This window comes from Acyrthosiphon pisum, chromosome X (genome assembly GCF_005508785.2).
Source record: "Acyrthosiphon pisum isolate AL4f chromosome X, pea_aphid_22Mar2018_4r6ur, whole genome shotgun sequence".
NCBI lineage: Eukaryota > Metazoa > Arthropoda > Insecta > Hemiptera > Aphididae > Acyrthosiphon > Acyrthosiphon pisum.
This window is the reverse complement of record NC_042493.1, coordinates 126,837,772-126,853,517: the sequence shown is the minus strand read 5'-3', so window position 1 is coordinate 126,853,517 and position 15,746 is coordinate 126,837,772. Positions and strand designations below refer to the sequence as shown.

Sequence of the window (15,746 nt, the reverse complement as noted above, 5' to 3'; positions counted from 1 at the left end):
TTTTCAGTTTTATTAGCAGGTAAGGGCCCCTGGGGGTCAATTCTCAGACGGCGCTATCTAATAGACAATTAAGGAATTGTCGAAAGAATTTCCTATTTTTCAATTTCATACGACACGCTAGCGAATGAAAAATCGTACGACTTCAAATCGTATGACTATAACCACTCGTCAAGGAGTAGTCGTAGACTGCTTTGTACGCCTCCGTAGGTAATATTATTGTATTAATATTACAATAATTACATATTATAAATCTACGACGTATCACAATAGTTAATAAATAGGTATAGTTCCGACGTGTCCAAACGTTTAAAAAGTATTTAGAGTTGTAATTTTGTTCATTATATAATAGGAGTACCTATATAAAAATATAATTTTACTATGTCTAATTTTGATGAGTCGGCAAATTTAATATTGCGATTCAAAATGCGCAACACCGGCAATATTTAAAAAGAAATCCGAGGATTCGCAATAATGACATTATTAATTTTTTTGGACTTTCGGAAACGTCTATAAGTCTATTCACGATGAGATGGTTACTCGGCGGCCTGGTCGTGCGCATGGGCGTGGGGCTTTGTTCCGTAGCAGCCCCTGACGCGTCGACGTAGTGCGGACGGCGTCTGATCATAATAATATTATGTCTGAACGCCGCCCGACGAACACTGATCGCCGCCGAGTAATAATCATCTCTTTTTGAATAGACTCTGTAGACACGGGGGCCGATCAATATCAACAAGTTGCGTCACCGCTTAGGAGGTAATTTGGCGAGATGCCACGTAATCCACCTCCGGATTCGGTTTCATTGTCGGCGGTTGCAGGTCATCTTGGCTCTCGGTCAAAGGCCGGCGACCGGGCCTTCGCTCTCTTCCCTCGTAACCACGAGACGATACGACGCCGTTTTTCCCGTTTGCCGAACGACTGCGCGACATATATGCGGCGATTGGGGGGTAGCCCTCCCAAAAAGATCGAAATCCCCCCCCCCGCAAAATGATTAAACATTTTTCATTGCATAAAATATTATAACAGGCAGGTACTTATTTTACAACGATCGAAAAAATCTTGGGACTTTACAAAGTATTTCTTTTTCCCGAAATGTTGTCAAAATAAATGTCATTATAATAATTATTATGCCATAATATTATACATTTATACATAATCGTCATCGGTGCGCACCGGCTGACCTTCGCGACGGATTGATATCGTATTATCGCAAATTATGAAACAATAAAATAAAATATAAAATAACAAATAAAATATAAATAACAATACCAATCAGATCGGCTACGTGTGAACGAAGCTTTTCTGCAATGCGCAAAGTTAAGACATGGCTACGCACTTAACCTAACCTACCTATGCTGCAAGAAAAATGTAAAAACTTTTCAATATTATACATCGAAAAAGATATCAATGTCAGCATTGAGAACGTTGTCGATATATTTGCTAATGAAAATAGGTTTATTGTATTATAAATTAATGATTTTTAAAGTCCATAATATTACCTATATATAGTTAGTAGGTAATTCGTATTTAATAGTTTTGTAATTTAGTAATTTAGTAGTTGATGCGTGCTGAAGAGTGAAGGTATTATTGATATTAGAGTGGAGGTGTTATTTTGACTTATTTTACAAAGAAACTTTTATGCCCCCTCCCACCCAAAATTCGATCTATGCTCACCTACAAACTCCACCTATGCTGGGCCACTCGTACCGAGACCGAAAAAATCACGTGACCCGCCGTTTTTCGTACGCTGCGATTGTCCTTATATTAGTTTTGTAAACAAACTATAACCACCTCGTATGCTTCACGACTGTTATGTACTTTTATGTCCGCTTCGTTCATTACGTAACGAACGTCCACCGTTGGAGGTGGTCTGACGCTAACGGCCGTACCTCCACAGTAGCCGGTATCAGTATTCCCTAGGATGTGTAAATAACAATTTTATTTAGAAAACAAATTACAATTATTAGTTTTGGGATATTCAGCCGCGTAAAATGACGTTTCAGACCACCGTGCGGCGGCCCAAGGTTAACGCGGATGTCGCATTGCCGTAACTCCGAGGTCAACTGACTTTTACTATTGGTTGACACGCGACGGGCGTTATTCGTCTAGAGCAGTTTGCCGTCCCCGAGATCCCTCACACTACACGGCTGCCACAGATTTCTACATACTAGTGTAGTAGTGTGGTATAGAAGCACCGACTTCTAGAATATTACAATAGTATTAAATAGAAGTATGTGACAGCTGCCGCTGCTGTAGATCAAAAGTGGGCGCTGATAAGACGTGATAACGCGTCGGACGATAAATAAAGATAACGCGGTGTTGGAAATCTCGAACGCGATTCGCGTTCATTAGATTCATAGCTGCTGTGGCCATGAAAAAATAGATTTTGTAGATTTTGTAATGGCTGTGCCACACTCGCAGCGAACGTCCCTCACGGCTGCACGTCGAGGTGTCGAACAAGTAACAACTGTAATATAATATGCTTAAGTCCTGTGGAAATCGCAGCGACGTCGAGCCTACGGTACGGCCAATATTTTTGGTGATTTCGGTAAGTTCTTCAATTTACCCATAAATTATTTAAAAGTATCAAAGCAATAATTTGTCAAATCGACGATATTGGATGTAATGTTATAGCAGTCGCCGACGATATGGATCCGACGGCTAACATTGGGCTTAAGCATTCCCACGACCAAACACGTCAACAGATATATAATATTATGGTTTTGAGATCATTTACTTGTTGAGTAAGTAATTATTATTATTTTTTTTTTTTAATAACAAACAAACAATTAGTTATAACCCGTTCGTTCGTCTTGGCCATCGTCGACCGTTATGATTACTATCGTAATACGCAAAGTAATACCAACCGTGTTAGTAACTGTGATGTCAGCCGATGGCTTAGATGAACTGGACGAGTTATAAGTATTATTATATAATAATTAATACAGTCGTAGTCTTATCATATGTAAAATACCTACCCGGTGTCAACTGTCAATTTAAGGTTAAACAGCAACCATGACTTCAGATAAACATTTAAACTGACCAAAAAGCATATCATGGTGAAAAGAGCATCAAGAATGAATGTTCAATTAGCCCTACAAGTTTTTACTAATAGTATGACAACTTTTTGTGGAAACCTGAATATAATTACTGCAGGTTGACGTACAATAAATATATTTTAATGAACTAATTCAACTATTACTTTATTGACATTTTTAGGCGTCAGAAGTATTTCAACTTTTTAACGATAGGTTTGACTTGCTGGAAACCCAAAAACAAATATGATAAGAACTCATTAAGTTATAGATTATATTTAACGTCATAAAATGGGTTATTAGATTAATTTACTAACTTGTATCTAATATGTGAGTGGTCATAGATATATTATGAATAGAAATACAAACCTAGGACGTGGTTGAAAACTTATCTAGTTTTCTTAAAAGAATTGGTGGAGCAGCATTTAAAAATATGACAATTTATTACAATAATCACTACAATTTAAATATGTGTTAGTAGTATCATAAATTGTCTGAATAACTAAACTAAATATGTATATATACACATTAAGTACTAACTTATATTGTACTAAAATGTTTTTGATAGAGTCAGATGATAGATTTTAAGAACAAATTAACATTACAGGACTGTTATCACTGTCCATGGAAATAAAGTCTATGATATAGGGAATAACTTATTTTTGGGAGAAGAATCTTTTCAAATACTGGTCTAGACCAGTCTGATACACAAAGTGATTCCAGTGAAGAGGACATGGACTTTACTACAAATGGAAAACAGGCTCACCTTATGAGTAGTAATGCATCAGTTACTATTTAAAGTAGTAATGTGAACATATTATTGAAGTTCTTTGATAAGGAGGTAAATATACTGAAAATTATAAATATAATTATAAGGGCTAAGATTTTTTTATACTTTATCCTAAAAATGAAAAAGTAATTAGTACAAAATTAATTATTTATTTTAGATGGAAAATGAGAAACAATTGAAAGTGAATATGTAAAATATGTTAAATATAAATGACCATACCCAAATACAGAAATACAAGACATTAGTGAATTCTTCTCATGTTTGGAGCCAATGTTCAAAGAACTTCATGGTAATGTATTAAATAAAAACAATATTGGTACATAATTACAGACGTTTATTAGCTAAATTTCAAATAAAATTTCAAAATTTACCACAAAAAGTCTTAACTTTCATTTTAAAAACAATAAATATGTAAACAAATTTTAACTAACTAAAATTTCAAATTTGCGAACTAAAAATGAGTTTTTTTTTGTAAATTGTTCAATTTAATATCAAACACTTTAATTATCAATACAAAATACAGACATTAATAGCAAATTAATAATTAATAATTAAAAATATAAAGTATACTTATCATAAAAAAGATTATAATATGATTATTGCTAATTATAACACGCGCAAACCGACATCTATTTTGTGCGTACCACAAAAGTTGCTTACATGCCCGTTTTTTTTATCACAATTTTAAGTATTTTGTTACATTATGGTAAAGTAACAAAATTCCTATTTTAGTTATAAATTAATTATATTTAATTATTTTTAAATTTGAATAGATAATAATTTTAAATTTAATCAAATAACTTTATCTATGATTGATTCTGTTTGTTTCATTCTGAAACTGTACATTTTATGAAATTATATTTCTCTGAGTAAATACAGTTTATGTATTCAAATTATGATTTTAGGTTGAAGAAATTCATACAATAACTCAAAGAAGAAAATAAATGGTTATTAAAGTTCCCATAATTAGTCACTTTAAGAGCAGATATGAAGTAAATAGTAATATTTTATAACACTTTATTGTAAATTAATTGTTTACTACTCTTTAATTAATATTATACAATATGTATATTACAATTAATGTACATGGTATTTACCTATAGGTATGCCTGTGTATAACTTACTTTGTCTACAGACTAATATTGATTCAACGGGAAAAAAATGAGTATAGATTGATGGGTTGAATCATACAAAAGTCAGATTTTACTCTTTTAATTACATTTTTGAAATCCATTATCAATAAAGTTAAAAAAGTAATAACTCACAAGAATAGTCTTAACATTTTACTATCAGTTTTATATTATTATGTTATTTTCTGTATTAGATGGGCTCAATGAGTACTGAAACTCTCAAACTAATTAATCAGCACAATAACCGAATCATGAACATTTATTGTGGGCCTCTTAAATATTTCAAAGATGTTTTCCTCTGGAAAGAGTATATAACATTCAATGAAATCTGTGAGTAAAGATATTTTTTATATTAATTCCTGTTTACATAACCTATAACAAATATGAATTATATAAATATCGAACTGTATAATGGTTATGAAATATTCAATTAAACTGAACACAATAACAATTTCCATTCAACCTATCTTTCTAACAGTTATTGTACTTAATGATCAATTGACAATAAATTTACTCTACTTCTTTTCACTTAAACAATTTCCATTTAATTAATATTTTATTGTAATAACTTATTAACATTTTATTTTCTATTTTTTTGAAATATCCAGTGTTGTTAGCGACTGTTATCAACAATGCCTTGTTATTACATGGTTACATTTCTGATATTCGCTGTATGTTTTTGAAGTAAGACAAGAGATGGCAGATTTAAAAAATATCCAAAATTCATGAGAAATGTATGTACCACTGGATTAAATATACTTAAGAATTCATTAAAACTTTATTTTGAAACCTTTAAATGTGAACTTGCTAATTCAGAAATATTATGGTATTTTAATTAATACATTTAATATACAGTCAAGTCTCGATAACTCCAATCTCTAGGGGAATAAATATAAATTAGACTTATGTATGTTTTGAGTTAATATACCTCAAATTGCCCTAAACAAAACTTAAAAATAATTTAAGGGCTAACAAAAAGTAAGAGAAAAATGCATGTTATCAAGACTTGACTGTAATGTAGCTTTATAACAATAGTAATTGTAATATTTTTTTTAAACAGGAATAGAGTTAATCTCAGGTGATCCTGCTTTAAATTGATCTGTAACTAAAGCAGTTTTTGAACCGGCTGTTGAAAATGTGAAAAATGACACTGATCTTAACTTCAAAATACATCAAGAAGCTCTAAATATAATTTTTCTTTAGATTCATCAAAATAAATCTTATAGTACTATTTTTTATATATTATTATTATTAAAATAATTAAAGTTATTCTTTATATAGGAATTCACTTTAGTTAATATTAAGTTTTGAAGAAGCACACAACACAATACAATGTTTTCTTAAAGTTATTATTGAATATATAAAATTAATGTAGTAAGAACTATAAAAAAAGATTTGGTTGAAATTCAATGCGAAAAAAAATATTATTTAAAGAGATAGTGTAGTTTGGATGGCTGGGCTTGATATTATAATTAGCTATCTGACACTTGTAAAAGTTGCTCACTTAACATAATGATTCACATAAAAATATGTGACTTTTAGTGCTAAAGACGATAGAAGTATCAGAATTTCAATAAAACGTTTAGTCTCCATGTCATGTTTCAAAAAGTCATAAGTGACTGTGGTTAAAGAGGAATTCATAGCAAAAATCACTATTTAAGATTTTAAATATTTCAAAAAAATTAAACACTTGACAAATTCTATAAACGTCTTTAGTGCATAAAAACACATTGAATTAAAAAATTTACTTTAAAGATAAGTAAATTATTATGTGAAGGGAGCAACTTTTCATGGATAAGATAGGCAATAACGATGGCCCAATAATGTCACGCACCATTTATCAATTTCTAATAATTCTTTGATTAATCTGGGGAGAAACGTTAAACGTATAGTTACCACTTTTATTGGAATTGAACATTTTTTTTTAATTAAAACAACTTATAATTTGTGTTTGATGCTCCTTTAAGCTTAGGCAAATACCAATGCAGTGAAAAGAAATAACCTCCACGACCCACTGCAATAACCTGGCCACTACGCACTGCAATTGCACTGCTTTGGTGTGCACCCAGCCTAAGAGGAAGTTGTGCCTACACTCTGAATGATTAGAAGCAAAGTGACTCGGTCGCTTTTTTTTTAATGATGAACAATTAAAGTTTTTCTATATTATCACATTTAAATTACATTCCAAATACCTACATTCCCTGAATGCGTAACTATAATTTCGATTTGTTATTTCAGTATCATAACTACTAGATTCTAATTGAGAATTCTCTACAAGTTCTTCTCTAAGTTTACAATTTCCTAGACATAGATGACCATTTTTGTACTTCTGCTTGCATTGAAATGAAGATTCATCTATTTGCAATTTTAATTTGATTTGTATTGATCTTTGAATAAAAAATACATGAAGATATTAATTAATGTGCTTAAGAAAACATTGCACGCAAATGTGTTGTCCATGTCTTATAAATATTTTTATTTAATGTTCTGCAGAACCAATTTTGTGTTGTTAGCTTTAACATTAGAGTGAATATTAACCTGTTATTTAAGACCTAAAAGTAATAATATAATATTAGTGTATTTTTAGTTTTTCTACAATATTTTATTTTCATATTTTCATATTTTACTTCCTCCAATATCAGTTAAAAATTAAATAGTGTAAAAATTCAACGTATAAATACAAATAATGTTCTAACCTTTAAATTTTATAATAGCTTATTTAAATTGAAATGTTAAAACTAATATCACAAAACTAATTTTGCTGAACACCAATAAATTAAGTATGTTATATGTTTGAAAAATGGAGATAACACGCTGTTAATATTAAATTTAATGGTTCACTAAAATGTAATGGACCAATCGTGGGCTACTAAATTTTGTTTAAGGGACCATTAGCTCACTATTGATTCATTAAATTTTTGTGCAACCCGGCATTAGGCTATAAATTAACTGTTGAATAAATCTAACAGCAAAGAAAAAACTAAAATTAAGTAGGAACTTACTTTATAAAATTATTAATGTGTAATTTATTTAATTTGATTTGTATTCACATGTATGTGTTTCTAAGAAAATGCCTTGATAGTTATGATGTTGTATTTCCAATACTTCATACAGATGAGATGTGGACCATGAAATCTGTATGTACTAACAAAGTCACTTCAAAAACTTGGAAATGATTATTTGTTGTTGTTCTAGCAAAAGTAAGTCTGATGCTCAAATGCATTTTTGGTCACAGAGCTTTGATAGAAGTCTTTGCAATACTTAATTAACTCTAGTAACGGGACAACAGATAACATACATAAAAAAAGATCAAACCACATTTTACATTTGCATACTTGCTGTTTGGTAAAATCAATATCAGTTATAGTAAATACTTTATAAGCGTTCTACAAGTTAAGAACTGTAATTGGCAGCTGGCTTGTATGTAGGATTGAGTCAATACTACATGGCAAGTATACAGATAGTGAACTCGTTGGAGGCAACAAAATTTTTTTATTTGATTATTGTAACTAGATCTGATTTCTTTATCTGTATAGATTTGTAGATGGAATAAATTTACTTTGAGCTACAGTATTTGTCACACAAACTTGTTTCCACTACATATCATCAAGTGTTAACAACTTTGAACAATGAGGAGTCTGATCAATTTTCTGAATCAAGCACGGATTAAGGGGGGGGGGGGCAGAAAAGAACAAGAAAATGTTTGGGAAAAATTATTATTAAATATTAGGTATTATTAATTATTAAATTCTATTTTTTTTTAATATACTCATTCAATTTTTTTATAATATGAAATGACATAATAGTTTATTAAATAAACTGCAGTGGCTGTAGTTCAATACTTAATACATTTTTTACCAATAGTGTTTATTTAATTTTGCATAATTTTAACGCGAGTTTTAATGCTAATTATAAATTATAATAAGTGTACGTGTATACGTTATACATATTTTGTGTGATTTTAAAATATTTAATTCCGGGCCTAATAATATTTAGTACTTAGAATAATTTAAATTTGTAGTACTTACGTCAGGTTCAGGCTTCTTTTAAAAAAAAAAATTCAATAGAGTACCACTAGTTGCTGGTAATTTTCTTTTTTTGCTCTATTTTGCTTTTTACCTTATAAAAATAAAATCAATTACTATGTTGTGTGACACTGTGACTACGAGGGAATGACACGGTGTGTATGGTGTAGGTAGGGGGACCGGGGCTAGTTGACTCACTTTTTACATTTGTATTTTTAATTTATTCAGTTTTATGATTTTAAAGCTCATAAAACACATAACAGTTCAGTAACTTGTAAGCTACATAATTAATTTAAATTGCTATCTTAATTATTAATCCATAATTGACAAAAAAAAATAAAACTTAAAAAAAAATAATCAGGCCAACTTACCCCGTGTACACATATAAATATATTCAGTTTTTCCTCATATTTTATTCATTTGTTTAAATTTAGGTATTTTAAAAATTTAATAAACATAATAATTAATGAAGCAATAGTATTTTTATTCTCTTCTTTGAAGTCAAACATTTTAAATTATAATATATATATATAGGTATTCAAATTTCCTTATTTATTTAACAGTAGGTATGTTTAACATCAAGTATGACGTAAAAGGTATATATCAAAAATGAAAATTATTTAAAATATAACAACTGTAAAACGTATTTCACCATCTATATAAGCAAATCCAAATTTTTAGTTAATATGTTATTTAAAACAATTTATGCAAGACAACATGCCCCAGTCTAAGACGGCCGACTAGCCCCAAATCATTTTTTTTACACTTTCGAAGCAATTATGAACATCATGGATAATATTATGATTAAACAATACCCGAATCGTTTTCTACATACCTTTTATAGTTGTTTTACTCTGCTGCGAATGTTTTAAAAAAATACAATTTAACTAGGTAAAAACATAATTTTTAAAACGTTAAAAAAAAAAACGATCGTTGATAACAATATTAATTTATTGCATACAAGATTAAGGAATAATCATATTGTAATCGCTACGATTTGTACTGTGGTAAACAACGATGGTCATAATACAATGCTGTCGATGCAGTGTGTTTAACTTAAAAGCTCGATTTTAAAAATCTACTTGGTCAACTTACTTACCCCGGTACCCAACTAGCCCCGGTCTCCGCTACCTGCTGTGTATAGTTTCCATACGTAATCGAAATAATCAATGTACAAGGCTGGGCACTGACGAGTTAAAAATTAAAATTAAGTTAATTAACTCGTTACTTTTTTTTCAAATTAAATTTTAACTTAATAAGTTACTTTTTTTCAAGATTAACGTGTTAACTTCAAGTTAATTTTATTTCAAAAATATCTAAATTAAGTTAATTTTCGTCCGAAGAATAACGCAAATTTTTTAATGTGTTTTTTCTTTGATGTATCATTTTAAATTTACCCAGTAATTTTCTTGGACGTAAAGAAAAACTATCTAATTTACCATATAATATGACTGGAATTTTTTATTTTTGCAAATTAGCAAGTTTTTACTTTACACTAAGTTAAGTTACTTTTTTTCAAAGTTAACTTTTAACTTAACGAGTTAACGAAAAAAAAATAAGATTAACTTTTAACTTAACTTAACTTAATTACTTTAAAATAACTTAACTTAACAAGTTAAAAAAAATCGTTAACTTGCCCAGCCTTGTCAATGTAGATAGGTACTTAGCGTTGGCGCGCGTTGGTTCTACGAAATGTAAATCTTCAAGTTACATTTTTATATAATAATTATGTCATGTTTTTAGAATAGTGGTTTGTCTCATTATAGAATTACTTACCGTAGTTTAGTAGACAAAAACGAGTTGTTGTCGTCTTGTTTGTTCATAAAAATATTTTTCAGTTTTTCGTAGACAGTTGTGCATACAATCTGTTTATCGATAGCCATTTTAAATAAGTGGAAAATACGACGACAGTTATACACATAGATAGGTACTAAGGTAATAATCAACATACATTTTCGTTGGGTATGATCAAAATATGTAACCTCCACCGATGTCATAAAATTTGTAGTAATTGTATACTGTAAATAGGTCCACCTTATCTGTGGCCGAGAAAGTTCTGTTGGTTTACCCAATTAGTACCTACCACAATTTATTAGTTTAGCGATCATCTTATTATTGCTCGTTGGACATTATTTTATAATCAAATCAACGTTTCCCAGATCATACCGTTATTAACGTTATTCACTAGAAAATAACGATGATTCCCACATTCGTAGGTAAATTATAACGTTAATAACCGGCGAATAACGTTAATTTTCGATATAACATAGTTTACATATAGACAAAATCCGTAAAAGCTGTAATCATCGGTTAATCGAAAAAAATTTTTTACATTGCTGTCATAATAATATGACAATCGCTTACGACGCACACCATTAAAGGACCATCCAAGGAAAAAATAGATAAAAGCTAAATCGTTAGTATTTTGTATAATTAAAAATTGGGTACTGTTAAAAATATTATCCATCACTCCGTTTAATCGTTATCGTCGTTTTAAAATGACGCGTGACGTCACAGGTTCCATCGGTCGGCCGACCGCCTATTTCAATACACGCATTTCCTCGACGCGTCTTTATTCATTTATTTGTATATTAACTTATAATACTCATAATGAAAAGCGGTTTTCATATTACAAAACCTTAGATATATTCCTACAACCTGATACTAGCATCCTATTGAAATAATAAATATTAAACTATTAAAGATAGAAAACATTTAATTTATACGTCTTTTCGTCTATTTCTATTTTACAATTATTTCACCAGCCCGTCATGTTAAATAATATCTACCACTTTCCAATGTTTTGACTGCCACCTTATCTTAGTTGTTATTTTTGTATTATAAGCTTGTATTGTCCGTACACTAATACAATTTTTATAAATATATTTTTCGGTTCATTATCATTTATCAGACATCAGTCGTTGATTTACTTCGTAGTGTGACTCGTATTCGACAGCAGAAAATTATTATATAGTTCGTTTTCGTTTTTCTTTTTATAATAATTATTGTTAAACTTAAAATGTTGTGTTCGGGTTTTCGGTTGTACGTGTTATAGGCCACAAAGAAACAATTCATTTTTATAGGTTTCCAAAGCGCGAAAAATCTCCACAAAGATATAAGGTATGGGTTAATTTTTGTAAACGTAAAAATTTTATACCAGGTAAAAACAATAGAATTTGTTCGTCTCATTTTAAAAGTGATGATTTCAATGAGTCTGATGTATTACGTAAGCAACTTATGCCAGACACAAAGGTAGTCATCAGATTAAAACCTAATGTATTTCCTACCATTTACAAAACAAAATCTGATGACCCTACTCTTACCTTACCATCTACAAGTAGATGTGAAAGACAGAATAGAAAAAGAGAAAATCAATTCACATCAACTTCATTTAAATCAAGCACACCTGTAAAAAAATCTAAAGATCAACTTAACATTTTGGAAACGCAAAATGAACATTCTTTTGACTTAAGTTACAATTCTATAGATTTTATTCAAGAACATGAAAATAATGTTAATGATATTGGTGTCCAATGTGATTTAGGTAGCGAAAGTGTTGCTCAATATTTACTAAAGACTAATAACGAATTGTCATTTGAATTACATGAAGATATCAGTGAAGAAGAAAGTGATGAAGATGATATTGATTCATGTGTTGACGATAATGATTTAATTTCAAAACCAAACATTGACGACGATGCTTGTTTTATAATTTTTTGGGAAAATATTTTATGTTTGTTTAAACACTGTCAAGAATGTTCAACAAGAAATCTATCAATGAAACATTATGTTCAAGGAACATTTTTGTCTGTTACTACAGTTTGCGAAGAGGGCCACACTGTTCAATGGACTTCTCAAAAAAAGACTGGAAAACGCCCAGAAGGGAATATTGTAATTGGAGCTGCTTTAACGCTTTCGGGAATTTTATTCGCTCAAATGTCAGTTTTTTGTCGATCAATAAATCTAGCTTTTTTTTCACGTACAACATACGACTTTATTACTAAATTACATACAGGTCCAGTAATTAATGATATGTGGCGTGAACACCGAAAAGACAATTTAAATGAAATTAAAAATTCTGAAAAAAATATTTGGTTGGCCGGAGATGGGCAATTTGATTCCCCAGGTTTCTGCGCAAAATATTGCACTTACTCAGTAATGGACTTGCATAGCAGTAAAATAATTGATTTTAATTTAGTCCAAAAAGGTATGGGTTCTGGGGATTTGGAACGAAAAGCTTGCGAATCGTTAATCGATAAATTAATTGAAGAAGAAAATTGTAATATTGAACTATTTCTAACGGATCGACATAAAGGTATTCGATATTTTTTACGTACAAAATATCCTCAAATTGAACATGAATTTGATGTGTGGCATTTGTCTAAGAGTTTGTCGAAAAGATTGAAAGGACTTGACAAAAAATATCCAGATGCATATTTATGGAAAACGAGCATAAATAACCATTTATGGTGGTCCTCTCAAACTTGTAACGGTGACGGATCATTACTTGTTGAAAAATTCACTTCAGTTCTTAACCACATTAGTAATGTGCACGAATGGGAAGATAATGGCAAAACAACAAAATGTGAACACGAAAAGTTAAACGATGAAGACTTAAAAAAAAAGCTTTGGATACATCCTAATAGTGAGTCCTACTTTGCGTTAAAAAAAATTATTATGGCTAAAGATTTGTTAAAAGATTTACAACACGCAAAACATTTTGTACATACTGGTCGCTTGGAGTCCTACCATAATGTTCGCTTGAAATATATGCCAAAAAGAATACATCTCAAGTTTAATGGAATGTATTTACGTTCGATAATTGCCATTCTCGATCACAATTATAATGTAAACAAAACACTGGTAGGAGATAAGTTGGTTTTTTCAAAGCCAATCGGCCGTTACACATTAAAAAATCGTTACAAAAATCCATCAAACAATTGGCGACAAATTATAATTGAAAATATCAAAAATAATGCAAGAACAGGTAATAATTTAAGTACAGAAACAAGTACAATCGATGACAATTTGCGAATTCCAACCAATATAGTTTCAATACCAAAGCCAAATGTTGATGAAATGAGATTGAAAAAGTATTCAAGGTTTCAAAAATAAATAAGTGTCATAAAAAATAAATTACTGATGATTTTGATCTTTTAATTTAAATCATAAAATTATTATAACTATTATTATTATTATTATCATCATTAACCATATATAATTTTTAAGTTTGAATTAGAATTTATTGTACTTAGTATGATTATTTATTGAAAATAATAAAAAAAATTACAATAAATATATACAATTACGAGGGTAAATATGTATTTGATTTTTTGAAACCAACATACAATCCATCTTTTTCCGGGTACTTATTTCTTATTTTGTTTATGACACATGCAGGAATGACAACTCTTACTCCTAAAAATATTTAAACTTAGTTATTGTACTAAATGTAACTATCTACTCTACAATATGTTATAATATATAATTTAGTTAGTATTTTTGTATGTATAAATACATTTTAATTTAAATATACCTTTTCCCAATGAAGTCCAAGAATTAACCCAATGAGTAAACTGAACATAACAAATATATCTCCATGTTTTATTCGGTACTTCTAACGCGCTCAACTGCTTTTTCTTCAATTTATTTTTAGTTTTCATAATCATCTGTTGGCGAGTAATATTCAATATTTCTTCATCTAAAATAATTTTTTCAAAGGAAGCAGTAGCAGTAACACATTTTTTTGAATCCAATAATTGTTTTACGTTATCAAATTCTGAACAACACATGCATTCTAAATCGTTCGACATTTTTGCACAATTTTCACAATTACACCACTCATTTACTTCTACTTGGGTTCTTCCCTGAACATTTGGTAAACATAAAGATACAGAATAATTTGGTTCAAATCTATCAATGTCACTAACATTTGGCTCAAAACTATATGGTTTTAAAGACATTTTAGAACGCACGTTTGACGTAAGATAATGAATGCGGAGTGTGTCTCTAAGTGCCTACTATGTAAAAAATTGCAATACTATTGATTACAGATAACAAAATAAAACGAATTTAGTCGAAACGTAGTCTGCTGTGGTATTTAGGAAAACCCATAAACTGCAATAATTGTATTGTTATTGTTTGTGTTGGTATAATATGTATAATATGAAGTATGAACAAACGAAAAAATTTATAAATTATGGATAAAATATACGTTTTCTACGTTTAATATTTATTATTTCAATAGGATATTTGTGTCAGGTTGTAGGAAAATATCTAAAGTTTTGTAATATGAAAACCGCTTTTTATTTTGAGTATTATAAGTTAATATATAAATAAATGACTAACGATGCGTCGAGGAAATACGTGTATTGCAATAGGCGGGCGGCCGACCGATGGAACCTGTGACGTCACGCGTCATTTTAAAACGACGATAAGAACCGAACGGAGTGAAGCAATCAAAAACTATTTTTACCAAAATTCATAAATGTTTTCATTTTACAATATTTCATAATAATATTTTTTTTTAATTTTCCCTTGGATAGTCCTTTAAACATTTTTAACAAAATTAAAATAGAGCCCTTAATAATTACTTTTTAGTTTTTATTCTATAGTAACCGCATCGAGCGATCGCTGCTGACGAATCTACATATTTTGTTCACTCCTATCACTTATCTATTATACTATTATAGCTTCACCTAATGTCTATTTTGTTAAATGTTTTTAAAGTTTACTAAAAAATTACTGTCAAAGACTTAATACACAATTG

The 15,746-nt window shown here is 29.8% G+C and overlaps 1 protein-coding gene and 1 long non-coding RNA gene across 3 annotated transcripts; one reads left to right on the top strand and one right to left on the bottom strand.

Annotated features, from left to right (window-relative positions):
* The first annotated feature begins 2,099 nt into the window (after positions 1 to 2,099).
* LOC103310561 lies at positions 2,100 to 6,183 on the top strand. Of its 2 annotated transcripts, XR_511127.3 has the most exons (9): positions 2,100 to 2,545; positions 2,632 to 2,741; positions 3,640 to 3,873; positions 3,980 to 4,111; positions 4,728 to 4,814; positions 4,926 to 5,075; positions 5,147 to 5,282; positions 5,561 to 5,686; positions 6,013 to 6,183. It is a non-coding gene; the product is annotated as an uncharacterized LOC103310561 (long non-coding RNA). The 2 variants fall into 2 exon arrangements; XR_001680216.2 differs by lacking the exon at positions 4,926 to 5,075.
* An 8,254-nt stretch (positions 6,184 to 14,437) lies between these two features.
* LOC103310563 lies at positions 14,438 to 14,940 on the bottom strand. The gene is made up of 2 exons (XM_008189232.1): positions 14,514 to 14,940; positions 14,438 to 14,442 (listed from the first exon to the last, which is right to left on the bottom strand). The coding sequence occupies exons 1-2, from the start codon at positions 14,938 to 14,940 to the stop codon at positions 14,438 to 14,440; spliced, it is 432 nt and encodes a 143-aa protein (XP_008187454.1).
* Positions 14,941 to 15,746: the final 806 nt, after the last annotated feature.

Coding starts and splice junctions, on each gene's coding strand:
- LOC103310563 (XM_008189232.1), bottom strand. CDS start 14,940: ATGTCTTTAAAACCATATAGTTTTGAGCCAAATGTTAGTGACATTGAT.